The sequence below is a fragment of the Acomys minous genome (assembly GCF_964271855.1).
Source record: "Acomys minous genome assembly, chromosome: 16".
NCBI lineage: Eukaryota > Metazoa > Chordata > Mammalia > Rodentia > Muridae > Acomys > Acomys minous.
The window spans coordinates 21,739,365-21,764,753 of NC_140498.1; the positions used below are offsets into that span (position 1 = coordinate 21,739,365).

The following is a 25,389-nucleotide window of genomic DNA, read 5'->3' on the forward strand; positions in this document are numbered from 1 at the left end:
TGCAAATAGGGATAATTTGACTTCCTCCTTTCCCATTTGAATACCCTTGATCTCCTTTTGTTGTCTTATTGCTCTGGCTAGAACTTCGAGTACTATATTGAAGAGATATGGAGAGAGTGGGCAGCCTTGCCTTGTTCCTGATTTTAGAGGAATTTCCTTAAGTATCTCACCATTTACTTTGATTTTGGCTATTGGCTTCCTATATATAGCCTTTATTATGTTGAGGAAAGTGCCTTGTATTCCCGATCTCTCTAAAACTTTAAACATGAATGGGTGTTGGATTTTATCAAATGCTTTCTCTGCATCCAAAGAGATGATCATGTGGTTTTTTATTTTCAGTTTGTTTATGTGGTGGATTACATTGATGGATTTCCGTATATTAAACCATCCCTGCATGCCTGGAATGAAGCCTACTTGGTCATGATGAATGATATCTTTGATGTGCTCTTGTATTCGTTTTGCAAGTATTTTATTTAGTATTTTTGCATCGATGTTCGTAAGAGAAATTGGTCTGAAATTCTTTTTCTTTGTTGAGTCTTTGTGAGGTTTAGGTATCAATGAGACTATGGACTCATAGAATGAATTTGGTAATGTTCCATCCCTTTCTATCTTTTGGAGTAGCTTGAAAAGTATCAGTATTAGCTCGCCCTTGAAGGTCTGGTAGAATACTGCACTGAAACCATCTGGCCCTGGGCTTTTTTTGGTTGGGAGACTATCAATGATTACTTCAATGTCTGTAGGGGAAATGGGACTATTTAGCTTGTTTATCTGTTCTTCACTCAACTTTGGCAAGTGAAATTGATCAAGAAAATCGTCCATTTCCCTTAGGTTTTCAAATTTTGTGGCATATATGCCTTCAAAGTAGGATCTTATGATTCTTTGTATTTCTTCAGTGTCTGTTGTTATGTCTCCCTTTTCATTTCTGATTTTGTTGATTTCAATACTGTCTCTCTGCCTTTTAGTTAGTTTGGCTAATGGTCTGTCTATCTTGTTGACTTTCTCAAAGAACCAGCTCTTGGTTTTGTTGATTCTTTGGACTGTTTTCTTAGTTTCTAATTTGTTAATTTCACCCCTGAGTTTGATTATTTCCAGACGTCTACTCCTTTTGGGTGTTTCTGCTTCTTTTTTTTCTAGGGCTTCCAGTTGTGTCACTAAGGTGTTTATGTGCGATGCTTCCAATTTCTTTTTAAATTCTTTTTAAATTCATTTTCATTGAATTTCAGAAACTCCTTGATTTCTTTCTTTATTTCTTCCCTGACCCAGGTGTCATTTAGCAGAGAGTTGTTTAGTTTCCACATACGTGTAGGCTTTTTGTTATTTCTGTTGTTGTTGAATTGCAGCCTAAGCCCATGATGATCTGATAGGATACAAGGTATTATTTCAATCCTCTTGTATCTGTTGAGGCTTTCTTTGTGAACTATGATGTGATCAATTTTGGAGAAGATTCCATGGGGTGCAGAGAAGAAGGTATATTCTTTCTTGTTTGGGTGAAAGGTTCTATAGATATCTGTTAGATCCATGTGACCCATGGCATTGGTTAATGATGTTATTTCTCGGCTTAGTTTCTGTTTCAATGACTTGTCCTTCAGTGAGAGTGGGGTGTTGAAGTCTCCCACTATTATTGTGTGGGGACTGATGTGTGGTTTAAGCCTTTTTAGCAGATCTTTTACAAATGTGGGTTCCCTTGTATTGGGAGCATAGATGTTCAGAATTGTGATGTCATCTTGGTTGACTTTACCTTTGATGAGTATAAAGTGTCCATCCTCATCCCTTTTGATTAATCTTGGTTGAAAGTCTATTTTGTTCGATATTAAAATGGCTAAGCCTGCTTGCTTCTTGTGACCATTTGCTTCGAATATTTTTTCCGAACCTTTTATCCTGAGGTAATGCCTATCATCATGGGTGAGATGTGTTTCTTGAATGCAGAAGGATGTTGGATCCTGTTTATGCACCCATTCAGTTAGTCTGTGTCTTTTTATTGGAGAATTGAGACCATTGATGTTGAGAGATATTAATGACCAGTTACTATTAAGAGTCTTAATTTTGATGTTGGTTCCAGTTGAGCATTTGTGTAGTTGTGTTTTTGCCATGGTATAGTTATCTATTTCCTGAGTAGTTTTGGTTGTAGCTTGACCCTTTGGGATGGAGTTTTCCTTCTAGTACCTTCTGTAAAGCTGGATTTGTGGATAGGTACTGTTTGAATTTGGTTTTGTCATGGAATATTTTGTTTTCTCCATCAATGGTTATTGATAGTTTTGCTGGGTAAAGTAGTCTGGCCTGGCATCTGTGGTCTCTTAGGGTTTGCAGGATCTCTGTCCAGGCCCTTCTGGCTTTGATGGTCTCTGCTGAGAAGTCGGGTGTAATTCTGATAGGTTTGCCATTAAATGTTATTTGGCCCTTTTCCCTTGCAGCTTTTAATATTTTTTCTTTGTTCTGTATGTTTTGTGTTTAGATTATTATGTGACGGGCAGTTTTTCTTTTCTGGTCAATTCTATTTGGTGTTCTGTATGCCTCTTGTATGTTTATAGGCATCTCTTTCTTTAGATTGGGGAAATTTTCTTCTATGATTTTGTTGAGAATAGTTTCTGGGCCTTGGAGTCTGATATCTTCTCTATTTTCAATGCCTATTATCCTCAGATTTCTTCTTTTCATGGGTCCTTAATTTCTTGGATGTTTTATGTCAGGAGTTTTCCAGATTTGGCATTTTCTTTAATGGTTGCTTCAATATCTGTTATTCTATCTTCTAGACTTGAGATCCATTCTTCCATCTCTTGGATTCTGTTAGAAAAGCTCAGCACTGTGTCATTCGCCTTCTTCTCTGAGGCCTCACGTTCTCGTTTTTCTTCTGTCTGTGTGTTTATCATTGAATCCATTTTCATCTTCATATCTTGAACGAATTTTTTTATTTCTTTCATCTGGTTGTTTACATTTTCCTGAAAATTTTCCAGTTCCACTCTATGTGCTTCTTTTATGTCTCGCACCTGCTTGGCTGCATCTTCCTGCATCTGATTTCGAATTTTATTTGTTTCCTCCCTTATCATCCTCATTACCAAGGATTTGAGGTCATTTTCTTGTGTTTCTGTTGTATTTGAGTTCTCTGGGTTGTTTTCTTTGGGATGGCTGGGAACTGGAGACGCCATGTTGTTTTGTGGGTTTTTGCGTATGCTTTTACCCTGTCCTTTAGACATCTTGCCGTCTCTGTTTTTGTTGGGTAACTTCCAGAGTTGGGTAGAGGTAGTCTGATGATAGATTCACTTGTTTTCTCATGATTTCCGTAGGCTGGAAGCCCTGATACTTCAGTAGTGTGGATAGCAGGAGGTTAGCCCTGTAGTTTTGGGCTCTCACAGCCAGTGATCCTCAGCTCCCCTTTGCTGTGGGTCCTGCAATCGTTCTGGGTCTCTGAATGAGCGTTGGATCAGGCCAAGGTATCCACAACCTTTTGGGTCCCCTGCCAAGTCCAGCCAGGGATACTGGGCCCGAACCACGGGTCGAGCTCAGCTAGTTTCTCAGGGCCTGAACCGTTTGCCACAGCAGGAGAACTGCGACTGCACTGAGCAAGCGCCTAGGGTGGAAGTGAGCGCTCCACCCAGCCTGTGTCACAGCAGAACTGCGACTGCACTGAGCAAGTGCCTAGGGTGGAACTGAGCGCTCCACCCAGCTTGCATCACAGCAGGGAAACTGCGACTGTGCTGAGCAAGCACCTGGTGGAAGTGAGCGCTCCGCCCAGCTTGTGTCACAGCAGGAAAACTGCGACTGCGCTGAGCAAGCACCTGGTGGAAGTGAGCACTCCGCCCAGCTTCCGTCACAGCAGAGAAACTGCGACTGCACTGAGCAAGCACCTGGTGGAAGTGAGCGCTCCGCCCAGCATGCGTCACAGCAGGAAAACTGCAGCTGCGCTGAGCTGGAGCCTAGGGTAGAAGTGAGCACTCCACCCAGCCTGTGTCACAGCAGGGGAGCTGTGCCTCGGGCAGAATTGCTTGCTGAGCTGAGCCAGCTTCTCCACGGCACAGCCCACTGAGCAAACCCAGGACTCTGGGGCTGAACTGTCTGCTGAGTCCAGTTTAGGTCTCAAGGCACCATGAGACCCAAATCCTGTCCAGACTCCCCTCTCCCACAGCAACTCCCACCGTCCACCACACCAATCGCCTCCACTGGAAGGCTCTGAGCTGCAAACCTCAGCCACCACCGCTGGTGCCGCTGGAGCCGCTGGTGCCGCTGATGCCACTGGTGCCACTGGTGGCACTGCTGTCTCTGCCGCTGCTGCTCTGATCCGAGAAAGTCCGTGCTCCTCCCATGTGCCGGGACAAGCAGGTCTTCCGCACCCTGGTCCCTCCAAACCGTGGAGCACTTCTGCTGCCGTGGTGTGGGGACCCTGGTGTTCCTGGCTCAGAAATCTGTGCAATTCCCTGAATTGTTCACTGGAGCTTTCAAACACGGTCCACACTGCTCGCCGCCATCTTGGATCCAACATTAACATTTATTAACTTGTTTATGTGTTAGTGTGTATAAGTGTGTGTTTGTGTGTGTGTGTATAAATGTGTGTTTGATTTCCTCTTTGCTCTGTTGGTTATCAAATAAGCTGTTTATTTCTCATTTACTGGTATATTCCCAAAGCTTTTCTTGTTATTCCTTTCTAGTTTTCTCATGTGATGAACAAGGCCGAACATGATTTATTAAAATATTTGCTGGGCGGGAGGAAAGCTCAGTGGTTAAGGTTTACATCCTCAGCACCCACACGACAGCCAGCAATAGCCAGTTTTAGGGAATCTGACACCTTTTTTGTCTTTCACTGATGAGAGATACACGTAAGATGTACATACATACATGTCAGAAAAACACTCATCTGCAGAAAATAGAAAGAAAATCTAGATTTTTTTGATGAGCCCTGTTTCATGGTTTCTCTTATGATATCTCAAAGACTGCCTTTCATTCTCTTTGTAGAAAAATCTACAGTAGTATGAAATCTGTAGACATGTTATAGCTATTTGTTCTAGCATGCAATGTCCTACTGTTTTGTACATTGGCACAAAGAGAATGTGAAAGTCTCCTGAAACATTGCATTAGATTGAATTTGTAATACTCAAAATTAACCTTTAAACTCCACCTACTCAAGGACCAGGTAACTTTCTGGAATGCTGGGAATTGTAGTTCTTGAAAAATAACAAACCCAAAATTAACCTGTAAGCCCCACCTGCTCAAGGACCTGGTAACTTCCTGGAGTACTGGGAGCTGTGTTTATTGAAAAATAGCAAAGCCTCATGGGAAAGTACAGTGGCTTATGAGTTTTGTTCATAAAAATTCTTGTAACAAGAGTCTCAGGCTACTTGGCTGAGGAATCCAGGCAGTGATGCTGACTAAAGTTCATCTCTTGGTCAGTATTTAATATTTAATAATGCTTGCTCCAAATTTGGCTCAAAATAGTGGAATTGATTTTCTCTGGCAAACCTTGGGATTAACAGACTCTCTCATTTTCTATTAATTACTTTTTATGTATCTGAATGTCCTGATGTTGAATACATGAATTACGAGTTATTATTTCCTTTTGCTGAACTGGCCCTTTCATCATTATTTGCCATTATAATGGTATTGATCCTTTTTCATTTATGGAGATATATTCTTCTACTTTCTGTTTTCCCATCTCAACCACTCATGTACTGGGATCACATGCATGTGTCACCATGTCTGCTGTGCATGAAATATCTTCGTCCTCCTTTCAATTTACACATCCTTAAAAGAAGAAAGTTTCTTGAAGGAACATATGTTTGGGCTTCTTAAATATATATTTTTATCAGTTCCATAATAAACGTTCAATAACTCATCAGTAAAAAACAGTAACTAGAGATAAGTAGGGTCTTAGTGCAGCCATTTGTAATTTATTATCCTGTGTTGTTGTTGTTTTCGCCTCTCTCTGTCTCTCTCTCTTTGTCTCTCATTTTCTTTTCTAAAAACTTTTTTTTAATTGATTCTTTCTGAATTTCACATAATGTATCACAATCCCATTCATCTCCCTGTCCTTTCATATTTGCCCTCTGCCCCTCCAACCTCCACCAACAAAGAAAAATAAATTAAAAAGAAAAAGAGGAAAAACAAACAAACAAACAAAACCCCAAAACATCTCCCCATGGAAGCTGCAATGTGTCATGGTATGTCACACGTATACCCTTTTACCATCTTTACTTAAATGTTCATTGCAATGAATCTTTGATTGGCTCAAGGCATCTGGCTTCTGCTACATCATCAATACTGGATCCTCAGCAGGACTCCTCTCGGGTATCCTGTTGCTGTCCTGTGTCCTGGAGATCCTGCAGCTTTGGATCTAGAGGACCAGCCCCTTTGTATACTTCAGCAGGTCATAGATGGGGTAGATATTGGGAGGGCTAACTCAGAGCCTCGGATCTGAGTCTACATGGAAGCTGAATTGATCAGCCACCAGATCTTCTAAGACAGAATCACCAGGGCTGGCTCTACTGTGCTGCCCAGGTCGGGGTATCTTACCTGTTCTTAAGCAACGTACTATAGTTGTGAGTATTTATTACTCTCCCAATTTTCTACAGAGATTTTGGGTTTTGGTTACAGAAACATCTTTTGATTAGGACAAACTATTCTAATGTGAGAAAAAAGAAAGAAAGAAAGAAAGAAAATGTACTAATGTAGAGGAATTTTAATCCAGCTGCTTGGCTGGCTTAATGGCTGCTTGTGGAGGAGTGCCTTGAGTGGATGTAGGAGTTGTCAATAAAGTGCTGTTGAGCCAATCAGCTGGGCAGAAGGACAGGAAGCGGAAGGCGGGGCTTCCAGGAGAGGAGGAGGAGGAGCCTGGAGTTGATAGTTGAGAGTGGACAGTTGACAGAGGGAGTTGGTGGTGAGAAGCTGACCAAGGAGGATCAGATTGGCAGGTGCTTGGGATACAGTAGGTTATGAGGATTAGAGTAGTTTGGTTTAGTTTACTATTACATAAGGAGCAGTTTAGATTCTGCCCAGTGTAGTGCTTGCAGTTTTAAAAAATCACTTCAGTCTCATTGTGTCAGAGTTATTGGCTCCTTAGGCCTTACAGATGTAACAGCTGCTTCTGGTGTGAGATCTCATCCAAAGGCCTTTTAGATCTGTGGTCCAGCTGGAATGCAGACACACCCTGGATTAAAGTATGGTCTGGGTGGAATATAGTATACACACTTAGTATACACCTTTAACCCCAAACAAGGAAAGGAATGTTAGGGGGAGAGAGGGAGGGGGGGGCAACCAGAAGATACAAGTGAGGGGATGACAAGCAGGATGTAATCTAAATACGTTATAATAAAAAACAAAACAAAAACAAAAAAAGAAAGTAAGGTTAGTTTACAGAAGGAAGCAGCCATGTTTGATAGTGATCTCTAATTGAAGAGCAGACAAAGTGACGGATCAGAGAAAAAGTTGAAAGAATGAGTCAACTCTGAGGAGAACAGACAGGGAAGACAGGGGGGAGAGAGTTTTAGCAGGGCGTTCTCACAAAGACAGGTGGCACAGGGGATAACTAGACACGGGTGAAGAAGAATGAGCCAGAGAATGAGAAGGATCCAGAAGATTAGAACAGACTGCTGAAGTTAGTACGAGGCCATGCAGAACAATTCAGAATGAACCCAGAGGAGCCAGTTTGAACCAGTTGTCTTGGAGAGGAGTTCTGAGGCAGAACAACTGAGTTGAACCATCCAGCCAGTTCAGAAAGAACTAGAGAGGTTGAGCGTATTTGGCAGTAAGCCTCTGAGATGACAATTACATCTGGCAAATGAAAGGGACTTTTGCATAATAACATAAAAATGACACACATTTTGAATTTCTCCAAATGTAGTTTACATATTTTTATATTTCTTATTTCTTAGTGTGATATTTCTTTTGAGTTGTTTTGTGATTTAGACTTTAAGAGAAGATGTGATTGGCTTATGTCCTCTTTATGATATTACAGCATTCTGTATTTGTATAATTATTCTCAGCAGTGAGACTTATACTTACAATGCTTTCTTTTTAAGAATGTCTATTTTTTTTTTCAGTTTGAAGAACACCATTCAAAATTTCTTGTTTGAATGTCCCTATGGAAATATATTTAATCAGATACCCCCTGGGATGTCTGGGAATTTTTTATTCCTCACTTCTAAGGGAAAGTATGTTGGGAACAGATTCTTGACTGTCAGAGATATACAATATTATATCCACTTGCCTTTTTCCTTCTATTCCGAGTCTTTTCCTTTTCCAAGTACCTTCAACAGAGCCCTCTTCACATCCTTGTTCCTCAGGGTATAAATCAGAGGGTTCATCATCGGAGTGATTATAGTATAAAAGAGGGCAACAAACTTTTCTTCACTCCCAGAATCCTTGTGCACAGGTTGGAGATATGTGTACATGGCTGAGCCATAAAACAGAGAAACCACCATAAGGTGGGACCCACAAGTCCCCAGAGCCTTTCTTTGGCCAGCTCTTGACTTGATCTTCAGCACCGCATGAGCAATGTGCGCATAGGTGGCTAGAATTAGTGCTACAGGACAGACCAGAATGATGGCTCCGGCCACAAACAAGTTGGCCTCTGTTCCCTCCGTGTCCTCACAAGCCAGCCTCAAGAGAACAAGCATATCACAGAAGAAGTGATTCAGGTGATGACCACAGAGAGGTATGGTCAGGAGGAAGCTGGTCTGAGTCAGAGCGTTCAGGAGGCCTCCTACCCAGGAGGAGATGGCCAATGCCTGGCAGAGAAGAGGGTGCACGATGCTGGTGTAGTGTAGTGGGTGGCACACAGCAGCATAGCAGTCGAAAGCCATCGCCACAAGGAGCACACTCTCAGTTCCACCCAGTAAGAGCGTTATGAAGAGCTGAGCTACACATCCAGCGCGGCTTTTAGTCTGATCAACTTGGGAGAGGCTGAGAAGAAGCTGGGGCACAGCGCTGGCCGTGAAGCAGAGATCCAGGAAGGAGAGGTTGTTAAGGAAGAAGTACATGGGTGTTTGCAGCCGAAGGTCGAGCTGGATGACAGCGATGATGGTGGTGTCTCCACAGAGGGTTAGGGAGTAGAAAACTGAGATGAAGATGAGGAAGAATAGTTCCAGCTGAGGCCAATCTGAGAACCCTACTAACATGAAACCCTCTAAGCCGAGATTGAAACTTCCCGTAGCCCCCGACTCTCACCAGCGGTAGAAGACAATTGAATGCTTCCTACTGGAAAAGGCACTTAGAGGCTCCTTTTGCTGATCTAAGTCGACTTTCCACTTTGCTCCACAGAGCAGCTAAAGCTACATGAAAGCCGGGTGTGTCTGCCTTCATTCTCCTCTCTGTCCTTTACTGTTGACCCTGCACAGGTTGCATAGGCTGGAGACACGGGGAGTCCTTGTTCTAAACCCACCGTCAGCTTGGATTCCAGGAGCAGCAAAGCCTGCAGACATGAAAGATTACCATCAAAAAATGTGAAAAATTATCTACAGCAGAGATGCTACACCTGTACGCACACCGATCTCCCAAGAAGACCATTGTTGACAGATTAACAATTTATGGGCTCACATTGCACAGTGGTGGCTGGACCACACCTTGACCAGGTTTGCTTAATTATGCGATCTCCTCGCCCCACCTCTTCCTGTATTTAAACCTCAGTCTCATATTTGTACTCCAAAGATGAACATGTGATCACTGGATTTCTTTGCTCCTCTTCGCAGTACGCACTGACTTAATATCCTTTCTCTGCATTTCACTGTTCCTTGTTTTCAATTGGCCTGATGCTATTAGCAGCTGAGTCTGGCTGTTGGTACTGGTGGCACTAGGGCTTTTGAAGTGGAAAAAAAAATACCATTACACTGAAAAGAAGATGAATTAAAACATATTCCACAATGCCCCATGTGCATCCCAGAGTCCTAAGCTTCATATCCTTTGCTACGCAGCTCAGCTCTCTTCTCCAGGCCTGGATTTCCTATTCTTAGCTCTGTTCTTGCCTAGTGTACAGATGATTGGAGCAGCAGTGACGTGGCCTTTGCTCGAATCACATTCCTTCCGCCTGTTTGTTTTGTGACTCAACTCAGGCCTCCTAGTGCTCTGGAGAGTATATCAGCAACCCTGTAGGGATGGGGCACTGTCTTCCTCACAGGCTTGACTCGAGGACTCGAGAGCACCAGTGTGAAGTTTCATGGAAAAGCCCAGCACCGCTGCTCTGTTGTTCTCACTTGCTCCTTAGCTTAGTCTATGAGCAAAGAGTTTCAGTGGATCAGGAGGAAGGAGCACCCAGGATGAGTTTGAAGGTTTGCCCTTGGGCTGCACATCTTCTGGCAACTCAGTGCATAAGGCTACAGTAACAGCCTCTGAGGCCCTGTCCAAGACCAAAGAATGAAAAGCTTGCAGCTCCATCAGAGGGAAAACACGATCAAAAATATGCCTTTTTAATGATGAGTCCCCCCTACCGTGAATATCTTCTCACTTCTCACAGCCTCCCCTGTGATGAGCTGTTCCCTTCTCTCCACATCCGTCTTCTCTTTCTCGCTCTTCCACTACTTATTGGAATTCCTTTCCCTATGCCTTTGTGCCTCTACTGTGATGCCTCAGCAGCAGAGAACACAGTGCATGTTATGACAAGCAGCAGTAGCTCCTCTTATTGTCTGAGGAGAAATGATATTTCAATATTACGTTCTTTCATGGCGTAGCAATTTCAAATAAAATTTGTTACGTAAAACATTTGACTCTCCTTAAAAGATCAGCAGAAATTAATATTTTTCTGAGAAGCAAGGTTAGCACACAATTTTAATATGCTAAAAGGATTTTAAAAAGGCATTGAAAAGTTGTTTCTTTTAAAGAAGTCATTTGCTGATTTGCTGAGGTGAGACTAACTATTGTAAGGTTTTTATGGTATCTATGTACAGATATTTTACCTGTTCAATGGAGTTTATCCCAAGATACTTAGTTCTTTTTACTCTATTATGCATGAAACAGCAACACTAATTTTTTCCTGATGGTTATCTTTGGAGATACAGTTTGGGTTTTTTTTTTTATGTATTTGTAGCTACTTTTGTGTCTTGAGAGTCTTCTCACATCACTCATAAAAGCAAAGGGTTGCCTTTTATTCCTTTGTCCCAGGGAAACTGGATATGCACACACAGAAGGATAGAAGGAGACCCATAACCCGCATCATATGCAAATATTAACTAATGGGCAAAGGTTTTCACGAATGCTTCAAAATTAAATGCCACAGAGGAGAACTTTGATGTTGGTCTTGGAAATAAAATTTTTTTTATGTATGACTACAAGCACAAAAAACGACAGTGTGCAATGTACTATGGAGCGTGAGAAATAGCGATGTGTCAAGGTAGGTTCTCCAGCTGTGACCACCGGGGCAATCAGGGTCAGGCTGTCGACAGCTTGAGAGGTTATGCCTAAGTGTGTTGGGGGTCAGAGAGTAAGTGGGCAATTTCCATCCAATACTGCTGTGAGTTAAACTCCTCTAAAATAATATCTATTTTAACAGTTGTAAGAAAGATTAACTTTTGAACAAGAAAAAAATGTACAAGAAATAAATACTTTCTATGCTAAGCAATAAGTCTGGTCTAGAAAAAACAAAACACAAGCGAACAACAACAACAACAAAAAAACCCCAAAAAACCCAAAAACCAACCCAATGTTTCTGAATTATTTGCCTTGTACAAAATCTCAACAGAAGTCATTTGGAGAACAATAAAATGAAGTAGATGTACATGAGGGTGAAGAATTAGAAGAGTAAATATAGGTGAAGTAAATTCTATTTTTCTTATTTAATTAAGATGTAATTACACCATTCACCTCCTCCTTCCTCCCTCTTCCCCTCTCTTATTTGTCATCAACTCCTTCGAAAATTTGTGGCCTCTTTTAAAACCATTGTTGTCATGTATCCATATAAATAAAAAAATAATAATCTACTGAATCTGGAGTTATCAGCATGTACATGTTTCTAGGGCTAACCATTGGTATTGGATAACCTATAGGACTGACCATTTAGTATTGAATAACCAATCAAGGGTCTCATCCTTAGGGAAGACTAATTCTCCTTCTTTTAGCAGTTGTTATGGCCTTCATCTAGGGGTGGGGTCTTGTGAAATTTGTTCAGTCGGTGCTACGATGTGAACCCTTGTTGGAACTGTTCAGGTCTTGTTTGGGCAGCCATGCTGTTGATATTATGTGGGCCTATCTAGAAAACACAATCTAAATGATACTTCCTGGTCCTCTGGCTTTTATAATCTTTCTGCCCCTCTCCCATAACATCCCGTTAGCATTGGGTACAGGAACTGTATTGTAGGTGTATCAATGGGGACGGGACATGAGATGGTCAATTGCTCTCTCCACGTTGAAAGATAATCTAAGGATGCTGATAAGATGATAATGGATCCTGCTTCCTTGGAATCCAGTCTTTCACTTGGAATGTGGTGTGCAAAGCAGCAACCCCAGCACTGTACACACAAGATCATAATCTTTTCTCTCCCTGTTCTATCAGAATGATTTTTTTCTTTTTTCTTCCTATCAAGACTCTGACTCCTTCATGCCTGCTTATGAGTATCTTGTTTTTATAAAACACATTATTTTTATTGACTATTTGGACATTTTACATAATACACCATGATCTCATCCACTTCTCAGTCCTCCCAGGTCTACCCCAACCCTTATGACCTCCGCAAAAAGAAAAGAAGAAAAAGAAAGTGGAATTTGTGTTGCTCATATCCTCAGTGGAACATGGCTAAACTCCCAGTGGCCAGCTCCTTAAAGTTCTAAACATAATTTTGTCTATTTCTGCATCTGGATTCTTCATAATATATTATGTTTAATGGTAGCGCATCTCACTTATAATCACATCCTTATATTTTAAAGCTACCGGTGAGTCAAAAGGAAGCTTTCTAGATGCTCATAGAAAACCTTCTGTGATGCAAAACAGGCTTTTAGGAAACACTGGGGGAGGATACCTAATCCCCTCCCCTACACAGATTTCAAGCACTACGAGTGAATATGTGCACTCAAGTTGTCAAGACCACTAGACAATTGATGTGCTTCAAGAGGTAAATCCTCCTCATTGGCAAGCATTTCTCAGTGGCCTCTAACAGTAATTCTTGTGAATATGCTCCTAGCATTCAGTTAAGTGTATATATAAACAATGACCTTTTTTTTTTTTCAGGAAAAGGAGACTGTAACTGGTATCTTTTACTCTTAGATACTCTGAAAGTGATTCTTATAATTACCCAATCTATAATTCAACTGGAAAAGCTTTCACATGTCCTTGTTGCTAGGAGAACAAAGTCAAGTCTGTAACTCATGAGTTACTCAATAATTTGAAAAAAAAAATGCTTGTCTCTTTAGACCACTTTTATTAATCTTTGCTTCCTATATGATTGTTTAAAATTATGTTTTTTAAAAAATTACAAGATTGTATTTACATCATTCCTCCTTTCCCTATCTTGTTTGAAAAATATATTGTGATTTCTAATCCCTAAGGCCTTGCTGAGAGCTGGTTGATTTGTAGGATCACAGTATCTAAGTCTATCTGTAGTGTCATAGTGGTTTGCACACAAGACTGTGCCTGGTGGCTCCCTGTATTCAGCACAGTTCACCTTGCTTTCCTTGTACTGCCCATCTGTCTCAGGATCCAATTGCTAGAGTTATAGAAATTTTATACATATTGTTCCTTTTACTCTTCCTTGTGGTCAGTATCTAGGGTCTGACTCACATCCATATTTGATAATCAAGACAATAAAATCTCTGAGAACCATTTCCATTTTTTGAACAGGAAGTGCAATATACTAATCACATGGCCAAGAATTTGGCTTCTAATATATCTCACACATTACTTCTTTTCCTTTCTCCCTTTTATTAAACATAGATTCTTTTCTCATACAATGTAACCTGAATAAAGTTTCCCCTCCATCTACTCCCTCCAGTTCCTCCCCACTTCCTCTCTCTTCCAATCCAGATCCAGTCCCCATCTGTCTCTCATTAGAAATGAACAGGCTTCTAAGCCATTACAGCAAAACATAATAAGATAAAACAAAACCATTACATCAAAGCTGGACAACCCAAGCCAACAGAAAAATAAAAGATCCCCAAGAGAAGGCATAAGGATCAGAGACCCACTTGTTCACACATTCAGGAGACCCATAAAGGTACTAACTGAAAGGCATAGTATATATTCAGAGGACCTGCTGCAGACCTGTGTAGGCCCCATGACTGCTGATTCAGTCTCTATGAGTTCATATGAGCTTTGCTCAGTTGTCAAACATTATTTAGAATTTTATATACTAACCAAGATATAATTTGACTATGATCACACTGACTCAGGGCCTGGGCTGAAATGAGCCCTTTTCTATGGGAGCCCAGTGCATGTGGGTGAGAGGCGGTGAGGAAGATGCTTTAGAAAGCATACAGATGTACAAAGACATCTTTCCAAATGATGAGTCTCAAAAAAAAAAAAAAAAAAGGAGGAAAGTGGATGCTCTCCAGTGTTCTCTTCCTCAAGCAAAGGCCATTGCTTGACAATATCATGTTCTGTTGATTGGTGATGGCAGAAGTGATGCTAGGCAGACATAACTGGTTCCAAGTGGTGCACATGTTAAAATCCTAGCCATCGCCAGATATTGCAAGTTGCTATCTCGCAACTTCTCATTTAGTGAATAGTCTGCACCGTCAGATAGAGTACTGACTATTATACAAGTCCTTGGCTGTAGCTTTGGAGTAGGACATTGACTAAACATCTAGAATTAAAGAAGAGTGAAACTGAGAAACCATCTTGAAACATCTTGCTTTGAGAAACAGGTGTTTCTAATTGAGCAGTTGGACCTGAAAAGAGAACATCTAAAGATAGTGGTGATCACTCACCCACAAAAACTTCAACCCGAAACTCACCCTGCCTACAAGACCTGCAGGGATAAAGATAGAACAGACAGAGCAGAGATGGAGGGAATGTCCAGCCAATGCCTGGCCCAACCCAAGAGCCACCCCATGGAAGAGAGCCAACCCCTGAAACTATTAACAATGCTCTGCTAGGCTTGCAGACAGAAGCATAGCAGAATTGCCCTCTGATGGGCTCCATGCAGCAGCACTTTGAAACAGATGCTGAAACTCATAGCCAAACACTGGGTGATGCGTAGGGAGTGTTGTGAAAAAGTATGGAGAAGGAAAAAAGGACTTGGAGGAGACAAAAGCTCAACAAAAAGACCAACAGAGCCAACTCAGTAGGGCCCAGAAAGGCTTGCTGAGACTGAAGCATCACCCAAGGACCATGCATGGACTGGACCTAGGTCCTCTACATAGATGTAGCCAATGGACAGCCCAGGCTTCATGGGGGTCCTCTAGTGAGGGTAGTGAGGGCTTTCTCTGACATGGACTCTGCTGCCAGGTTTTTGATCACTTTCTTGTGGCTGGACTGCCTTGCCAGACCACAGGGAAAGAGGACAGGCTCAGTCCTGATGCAACTTGATGATCTGGGGTGGATTGGAAGTGGGGCTCTCCTTTTCTGAGGAGTAGGGGAGGGGCATGGAGGCGATGGAGGGAGGGCGGACTGGGAGGTGTGGAGGGATGGGGTTATGACCAAGATGTAAAGCAGAAATAAATTAATTAAAAAAAAAAGATAGATGCACCCTATGGAAAAAGCCATGAACTTTCCTACAGGTGTAACCCAGAGCAACGGATTACATTTAAAGGAAGGCAAATGTGACTCACCAAGAACACTGGCAAAAAGAACTAAGTGTTCTAAAAGCTGCTTGGCTGGGAAGGAAGTGATATTCTGGCAACTTTAAAGCTTTCTGTTCTCTCAAAGGGTGCGAGATGCCTGTCCAATGTATTCTAAGATATTTCTGCATAGATGAAGGATTGTACTTGGGGCCTTGATGTGCTCCAATCAGAAATAGTGGTATCTACTTCTATACTCTTACTTACATTTTAAATTTTGTCTCCTGTCACTGACCTGTATGGTATGGTACACGGAATTTTGAGTTGTGTAACAGAAGCCAGTGATTACCTATGTTCAAATTCCTGTGTGTATTTTTTAGTGTGTCTGTGCATGATATTAAAAAATAACAAACTTCTTGTTGAACGACCATGTTTAATTTATTTTCTTGCTAGACGCAGTTCTACACTCATCAGCCACATCTATTAACTAAATGATGTTGTTTGACTCTACTCCTATCTGGCTACGAAATTTCATCTTCTCTCTGAGCAAAAGTGGTTCTGCAGATACCTTCCTAACCAACTTTGTTATTTGAACATGTGCTCCTGGAGTGGAGTGGAGTCTCCCTTCCTCACATCATGCCTGTAGCTGTGGCTCTTTTATTTTGTTTGGGAGATTAGTATCACTATTGAGCTTAAGAATGATCAAAATATCTGTAATTCGTTCTCCATTTCTAAATGCTATGCTATAAATTCAGGCGTTGTATGCTCTGGACTCCACTCCTTCTACACTACAGAGCACAGGGTTTCTAATAGTGTCCCAGGAGCCTTTAGGAAGATCTGCTGCTGGGCTTGTCTATCAAATATTCAGTTGCAACCCACTCAAATTTCTACTATAAGACCAAGAAAACACATAGATTGTGGTCAACATAATTGACATTCAAAGACTGAGATAACAAATTCCTTTTTCACTGTTACTGCCTCAGACTGGTAGACGTTTCCTTCCGTTGTCTATTCCTCTAAGAAATTTTCATTAATTTCAACAACTCTGACAGAACGTTTGCTCTTTGTCTTTTGGATCTGGTTATTGGAATTTTCTTGGGTACCAGAGCTTTGGTGTCATACTATTTGTTATAGAAGGGGTTAATTGCCCAATTTAATGCCTCTTATTTTCTGTATTTTAACTGTGTACCCTGATAGTTAGCTCTGTTAGCACTTACCTGGAGTTCAAAGCCTCCACCCATTCTATTGGGTGCAAAGGAGAAACGGTGCCTTCCAGTGACTGGTGACAGCGACTGATGCCTGAAAGTCCGTACTTTCTTTATCACGATTCTAGTTTTGGTGGGAAGGACTCAGGCCAGAGCTTCTGTCCCCCAAGAAATCATAGTAGTAAATGTTCTTCCCTCAACATCACAGACTGATGATGGCGCTAACTTCAGAGGTGAAAGCAATGATGCCGGAGAGCTGTCAGCTGCCTTCTCATCCCAGAACTACATTGGCATAGAGTGGCACCACTTCTTGACTGTGTACATATATATATATATGTACTCTTTGGTAACAATGGTAAGCGAGTGAGTTGACTAGCATATTTGATCTTGGAGACCGCTGGGACCCATTGCAGTAATTATAAGTAATAGACTGTCCCTCTAAGATCTGCCCTGCAGACTTTGGTTATCTCTGTTCCCTGTGCTCTGCCAGACCAATCAGACTTAATTATTATTCTCAAAATAGATCTTCTTACTTGCTCATGGGACTCTGTAGCCTGAGATACATTCTACTTCCCTACTGTGACCTTACTCCTACCAGACTTTTCGTCAATCAGACCAAATGCCATGTCTTAATTGAGGCCTGCCATGTTCATGACACCTCAAGTATGTTTTTTCTCTGTGCCTTCCACATAGTGCTCACATATTCCCAGATATGATTACAAATAGGAATATATCCAATTAATATTGATCTTCTTGTTGGTGAGCACAATACTTTCAATTTCCTGTAAAAGGTATAATATATTAATACTTATTGTTTTGTGTCTTATTTTTATTTCTAATAATCTTACAAATCTTACAAATTCCTACATTCACTTAAAATAATGTATTGAAAAATCGTATTCTTTCTATACTATAGGAAAGAAAAAAGTCAATACATGGAGTTACCTATATTCACTTAAAGAAATATACTATGACTTAAGCAAATATCTTTGCTATTATGAGCCTTGTGACCTGACATGCTTGAGCCTTAGCTTTCCCATCTGTAAGATGATGTAGCTATGACCTATCTTGTCTGGTATTTGGCAGACAGTCATTCAGTGATAGTGTTAATGAAATATTAATTTTTAAGCCCTTCACTTTGGCTGAAAGGACAAAAATATGATCTTTGATTCTCAAGGAAGTTCATAGTCAAAGGTAAAGAGAAGCTCACATTGTGTCAGTCAGACAGCAGGAAAAAATATCCGTTAAGGCTTCTTTTCTTTTTGGAGAACCAACGGGGTTTTTGTGGGGCCTACCAACAGGAGTATGGGTAAGGTTTAGTTACCGGAGCAGGGATGACTCAAAATTAGCAGGGTAACTGAAAAGCCCACCTCAACTAGGGTTAAGACTTATGAAAGTTGAAATCCTGAAGCACTGTCCCGTTTTCAGGCAGCCCACAGGTCTTAGGACCTCCTCCCTTCACGTTGGCTGGTCTGAATTCTCTTCAGCTGTTGTTTACTCCTGTATAAAGCTCTTCTGAACTCCTCTTATTAAATCTGGGCCACAGGCTCGCAGCTAGTGCTGCTCACATTCAGGACTGATCTTAACAGTCGTAGCCAGAACTTCACAAATCTCCTCAATGTTTCTAGATCCAATCAAGGTGGCAATCAAGATTAACAACTAGAAAACAAGCATAAAAATGCTCTTATAGTCGGGTGGTGGTGGTGTACACCTTTACTCCCAGCACCCAGGAGGCAGACGCAGGTAGATCTCTGTGAGTTAGAGACCAACCTGGTCTACAGAGAAAGCCTGCCTCAAAAAACAAAGCCAAAAACAACAAATTTCTCTGATTAGACTATGATTATGTTTTAAAATTAGTTTTGCATAATGGAAGGTTTTGGAGAGACTGATAGATTTTTTCTTAATATACTAGAGTTTTGTTTACAATATAATTAGCAAATATTGATTTTATTTTGAGACAGGGATTTTCTGTGAAACCCTGGCTCTCTTGGAACCCACTCTGTAGATCAAGTTGGCCTTGAACTCACAGAGATTATCCTGCCTCTGCCTCCTGAGTGCTGGGATTAAAGGCATGCACCGCCACTGCTCAGCTGAAAATATTGATTTTTAATACCTTTGTTAAGATATAATTAGCCACATTGGCAGGGGGAGGCTCAGTGGACAACACTGTTGCTGTACAAATGTCAGGTACTGAGTTTGGATACCCAGAACCCACGTAGAAGCTGGACAGGTGTGATGACGAACCACCGCCCCAGTACTCAGGAGTCAGAGATGGGCTCTGGGGCAAATATCTTGACTAGCTCAATCAGTAAATTTTGAGTTCCATTGGGAGGCTCAATAAATATGGTGAAGGAGCTGGAGAGATGGCCCAGCAATTAAGAATGCATCCTGCTCTTACAGAGTACTGTGAGGTGTCCACCACTGAAGACTGCCCAGACATAGGTTTGAGCCAATAGGGTATTTGGGATCCCAGTGTAGCACTGATCCTCTCTCAGGGTGAGCTTTTAAGCACAAAAACAACGTTCTGGCTTGATGTTTAGTTAATAAGAGCAGTTATCCAGAGCTGGAGAGATGGCTCAGTGGTTAAGAGCACTGTCTGTTTTTCCAGAGATCCTGAGTTCAATTCCCAACACCACATGGTGGCTCATAACCATCTATAATGGGATCTGGTGCCCTCTGATATAAAAGCATACATGTAGGCAAGACATTATGTAATAAATAAATAAAAATTTTTAAAAAAGAACAGTTATCCAGAAGCAGAGCTACAGAAGCTGAAAGGCAAGGTTAGTAAATTTTGAGATGCTCTCAGAACTATTTGGATTTTTGATGGATTAGGTCTTTGTTTTCATTTTGGTTGGTAATGATGCCTACAGGCTGACTTTTACAGCTGGAATGGTACTTCCATCATGCAGTCAGTTGTGCTAAGGTCTGGGGGCCCTGTTACACAAAGTATCTGAGTTCAGTTCCCAGCACCCACAGTAGGGGACTCAAAACTACCTGCAACTCCATCTTCTGTCCTCCTCAGGCACCTGTGCATAACATCTATACATTATGCATATCTATACAAAGAGGCATAAATGAAAGTAAAACAAATCTTTAAAAAGTAACAAAAGTGGTACAAAATTGAAGAATATAGCCAATGCCATCTTTGAGCCTCTTCACAGACACACACACACAGACACAGACACACACACAGACACACACACACCATACACCATACACTGAAAGAATTTTCTAAAGTATTTCATTTGCTTTCCCTTGAAATTGTAGAATCTCTACGCACGTAAAATTCAACCGTGGGTTGAGCATGATTACATTGAACACCACGTACACAGAATAGTTCATTTATCAAACACTGCACACATGTGAAGTACACAACTCAGAGTAGAGTAACTTACTAGTCTTTTATAAAGACTTCATGTATTTAATTTTAGTTGATGTGTATGCTACATGTGTACAGTGCCAGCAGAGGCCAGAAGAGGGCATTGAACCTACCAGGTTGACTGAAAGAGCAGCCAGTGCCCCTAGCTATTGAGCCATCTTTCCAGCCCCTGACTTACTATTCTTAACTGTCAATTCAGTGTCCTCAAGCATGAGGAAGCCACCAAGTGGAGCTGTAACTATGGCTGTGTCCTCTGGGGGACACTTTTCTCTGGGGACTGAGGGTTAGCAGAACCAAACTCTGAAGAAACAAGAGAGAACACACGGGAAGCGGTTAGGCAATGAGGATTGGGTCACGTCTGCCACTTAATATTGAGTTTGTACCCTGGTGACTTCGAGGGACTTGTTTATTAGTTTTAATAGTTCCTTCGGTGAATTTTAAAAGCTTTTTTATCTACATAAAGTCATGTCATCTTCCCATAGTACAATTTGGCTTCCTCATATCTAATTTGGATGTACTTTAATTTATTTCCCTTGCTTGATTGCTCTCCCTAAGACTTCCAGTACAGTGTTGAATAAAAGTCATAAAAGGAGCCATCACTGGCTTGTTCTAGATTTCAGAGAGGAAATTTTGTTCTTTTCATGCAGTACTTGGTATGTAGGCTTAATACGTACGACTTTATCACGCTGTGGTATTTCTAATTTATGCAGAGACTTTATCTTAAAGAACTGATGAATGTTTTTGTTTGTATTTTGTTTTTGAGACAGGGTTTCTCTGTGTAGCCTTGGCTGTCCTGGACTTGCTTTGTAGACCAGGCTGGCCTCGAACTCACAGCGATCCGCCTGTCTCTGCCTCCCGAGTGCTGGGATTAAAGGCGTTTGCCACCATCCCCGGCTGAACTGATGGATTTTATCAAATGTTTTTCTACCCATTGAAATCACATTTTTATTTAAATTATTTTTTATTGAAAATAGATTCTTCTCTCATACATTACATCCCGATCAGAGTTTCCCCTTCATCCGCCTTCCCCAGCTCCCCCAACTCCCACCTCCCCTCTTCCTAGATCCATTCCTCCTCCATTTCCTTTCAGAAGAAGAGCAAGCCTACAAGAGACAACAGCCAAACACGACAAAACAAGATGTGATAAGACAAGGCAAAAGCCCTCCCCTTGAGGCTGGACAAGGCGACCCAATAGAGAGGTCATCCCATGCCTTTTTATTCTTTGTTTTGTTGGTGTGTGTCATGTGATCGATGCGTATTGACACATTGTTGCATTTTGGAATCAAATTTTGTCATGGTGAATAGACGTTTAATGTACCAGTAAAGTGGATTTGCTAGTGAAATACCTAGGTGTATTTTCAATACACCTATGCCATAGGGATATTGGCCTATGGTTTTTTGTTTGCTTGTTGTTTTAGTTTTGATTGTGTGTGCATGTGTGTGTGTACGTGCGTGTTTATTTGTGTGTATATGTGTATTTATCTAGGTTTGCTATCAGAGTAATACTAGTCTTTTTTTTGTTTGTTGGTTTTTTGTTTCTTTGAGACAGAGTTGCTCTGTGCAGTCCTGGCTGTCCTGGACTTGCTCTGTAGACCAAGCTGGCCTCAAACTTGTAGAGATCTGCCTGCCTCTGCCTCCCTGAGTCATGGGGTTACCAGCATGTGCTACGGTGCCTGGCTGGTAATGCTGGTCTTACAGAGTGAATCTGGAACAATTTTCTGCTTTTACTTTTTTTTCTGGAATAATCAAAGAAGGTATGATATTGATTTGTTCTAAGTTTGGTAGAATTCAACAGTGAAGCCATCTGTAACTGGATATTTCTTTGGTGAGATGTTTTTTAAATTACTTATTTAATCTTGTTGATTACTATTGATCTGTTAAGGCTTTATATTTCTTTATGATTCAGTCAGGCTAAGCTGAGTGTATCCAAGAACCAGTCCATTTCATCTAGGTCATCAAAATCATCGGTCTATTATTTCTTTTTTTTTTTGTCTATTATTTCTTATACTGATCTCCAGTGGTCTTTCATATTCTCAGTATCTGCCAAAATGGCTTCAGTTGTTAAGTGTTCTCTTTCTTTTTTTTTTTTCCTAGCCAAGGGTTTGTCAAATTTTAAATGTTTTAATAAACAATTTTAATTTTGTTGATAATTTTTATATATATGTATGATCATATTTAAAGCACACATATGTGTATATAATAAAATACATAGTGTGCATATAGATATAATATATACAATATGCACATACATATGATATATGTGTAACATGAATAAATATAATGTATATATGTAAAATATATAAAATTTAATAGACACATATATGTAATATCTATACAAAACTGCATATAAAGTCTAGAAACTACAAATGAGAGAAAACATACATTTGTCTAAGATTGGCTTAATCATCTTAATATGATTATCTCAAGTTGCATTCTTTTGTTTTCTGCTCTGCTCTTTTTTGTTAAAAATAATTTATCCACTGTCATAAATGAGAAGGTCCATGGATACCCAGGGGTTACAGGTTTCCATGGAGATGACAACAGCATCCCACAAGATATGAATTGCCAAAGCACTGTGTGTGCCCAGCTGCACCAATTTCTTTACATTAGGTTTTGCTATTTTCAAATGAGCACCTTTTTTTTTTTACTGCATGCCAAATAAAAGAGTAATGCATTAGTCACAAAACCTTAGGCCTCTTTTCTCTATTAGGGTCATATATACATATGCATATATATCATAATTGTTTATACAGTATGAAAGGATGCATGAGAAAGCACTTGTTTCATGTATATGGTTAGTGATTACCTTGAGCTAAATAGGCATAAAAGTACAAATGGCTGAGTAATAGCTAAGGAAGCAGGAACACAGATATAATAGGCCAGGTCCAAATGATGAGCCTTCCCTTAATGCTTAGGTAACTTGAAGTAAGTCATGCAGAACTATCTTCCTTTCCAAGCTCCCCCCTCTGCTATGAAGCCTTGGCTCTCCAGGCTGGGAGGACATACAGTGCAGTGACTCGGTGATTTCCTGGCCTGGTGAATCATTATCATCAATACCCAGGACCTTGGGAGAAAGTGGGATGGGGAAGGGACTCCTTCCTCAGAAAAAGAGAATCATAAAGTGCAATGCTATGGGCTGGATCAGGGTTACGAAAACTGTCTCCGGCTCACGTCATGTGAACACGGGTAAGAGATTTAAGAACTGTAAAGTGAAATTTAGTCATGAATCAGCAGAGATTATGTTTAACACTCACAACCATTTGTATAAAACATTTTTAAAGACTATGCAGGTAGTGATTGCTATTGGAATTAAGATTTTTATCCAACCTGAGAGAAACTAAAACTTTAAAGCTTATTTGCAAGAACTTATTAAAGTTTATGCTTTGATCTGAGCCATCATTTAAGTACATGAAAGACTCCACCGTCTGCACAGCTCCTCACCACGCTCTCATCTCTGCGCCCACCAGTGTCCCTTTCATTCCTCCATCCTTTTTCTTCTTGTTGTTGTTATACAACTTCCTTAATGCTTATTGTTTTTGTGATCATTTCCGCTTTTTTCTCCCTTCAGTGGGAGTAACCTCACCACGGCAACAAACAAACCTGTGGTGCATCTGAGAAAAATGTAATGCTTTTCTTATCTGGGGCTGTCTTGTCGGTTTTGTACTTTCTTTAAGTATTTAGTTAGATGACATCATATTTAAACTTCTACACGTTTGATGAAGTACTGCTGACCACAGTCTCCTTTTATTTCTCTAGTAACCGGGAGCGCTAAAAAGCCAGAAAGGCAGAGGTGACCTGAGAACCCAAACCTTGAGGTATGAGGGGATGCAGGCAACTAATTAGGAAACCAGTGATGCACAGTGCTCTCTGCCTGTGGGCCAGGTGCTGTCTATGAGACATGCACTGGGAATCACTGGCTTTGGAAAAGGGATGTGACATTCACTTCACTCTTCCCTCACATTCAGAAATCCCACACGCCTGGGCTGTTTTCTATGTGTGATGGGAATACATCATCTTCTCAAACACTCTTGTACTATGTTTGAGATAAATCAACTTTTACTCCCCTCTTTTAAGGACCGTAGACACCAAGAGAGAAAGAAGTCAAAGAGATCTTGCCTTCCAGCTCCCAAAGAGGAAAGAAAAAAAATTCTCAGACTTGCTGAAGACTATGTCTTGGTCAATGGGACAGGGTGGACCTAAGGATATGAGAGCTACCACAGAAAGTTGTACTGGTCCCGCTTTCTTCTCTTGCGCCTAGTTTGTATCTCTCCCTAGCACCTTCCACAGAGCCCCCTTCACATCCTTGTTCCTCAGGGTATAAATCAGAGGGTTGAGCATGGGGGTGACGATAGTATAAAAGAGGGCAACGAACTTTCCATCACTCTCAGAATAATTGCCCTTGGGTTGCAAGTATGTGTAGATGGCTGAGCCATAAAACAGGGAAACCACCAGGAGGTGGGACCCACACGTCCCAAAAGCTTTTCGGCGTCCAGTCATTGACTTGACCTTCAGCACTGCCCTGGCAATGTGTGCATAGGAGCCAAGAATTAGCGCCACAGGGAAGACCAAGATTATGGCTCTGGCCACAAACATCTTGACCTCTGTTCCTCCTGTGTCCTCACAGGCCAACTTGAGGAACACAGGCATCTCGCAGAAGAAGTGGTTCAGTTGGTGTCCACAGAGAGGCATGGCCATCATGAGGCATGACTGAATCAGAGAGTTCATGAATCCTCCTACCCAAGAGGCCATAGCCAATGTCTGGCAGAGAACGGGGTGCATGATGGTCGTGTAGTGCAGCGGGCGACACACAGCCGCATAGCGGTCAAAGGCCATCACCACCAGGAGCACACACTCTGTGGAGCCCAGGGCAAGAGATATGAACAGCTGGGCCACACACCCACCATAGCTGATGGTCCTGTCGAGTCCATGAAGGTTGATCAGGAGCTGGGGCACAGTGCTGGTGGTGTAGCACAGGTCCAGGAAGGAGAGGTGTGAGAGGAAGAAGTACATGGGAGTGTGTAAACGAACGTCCATTCGGGAGAGAGCAATGATGGCGGTGTTGCCAAAGAGCGTTAGGGAGTAGAAAATCAAAATATAAGTAAAGAAGATGAGTTCTAGTTGAGGCCAGTCTGAGAAGCCCACCAAAATGAATCTCTTTTCTAAAGTGGCATTGAAACTGTCCAT

General features: G+C 41.3%; 2 protein-coding genes across 2 annotated transcripts; both read right to left on the reverse strand.

Moving 5' to 3' along the window:
• Nucleotides 1–8,198: 8,198 nt before the first annotated feature.
• LOC311586358 (olfactory receptor 2Y1B-like) lies at nucleotides 8,199–16,859 on the reverse strand (the record flags this gene model as incomplete). The annotated part of the gene is made up of 3 exons (XM_084762312.1): nucleotides 8,199–9,140; nucleotides 9,302–9,391; nucleotides 16,836–16,859. 3 exons carry the CDS (start codon nucleotides 16,857–16,859, stop codon nucleotides 8,199–8,201), a joined length of 1,056 nt encoding a protein of 351 aa, XP_084618438.1.
• Nucleotides 16,860–24,459: 7,600 nt separating this feature from the next.
• Nucleotides 24,460–25,389, reverse strand: LOC311586359 (olfactory receptor 2Y1B-like; the record flags this gene model as incomplete). The annotated part of the gene is made up of 1 exon (XM_084762313.1): nucleotides 24,460–25,389. One exon carries the CDS (start codon nucleotides 25,387–25,389, stop codon nucleotides 24,460–24,462), a length of 930 nt encoding a protein of 309 aa, XP_084618439.1.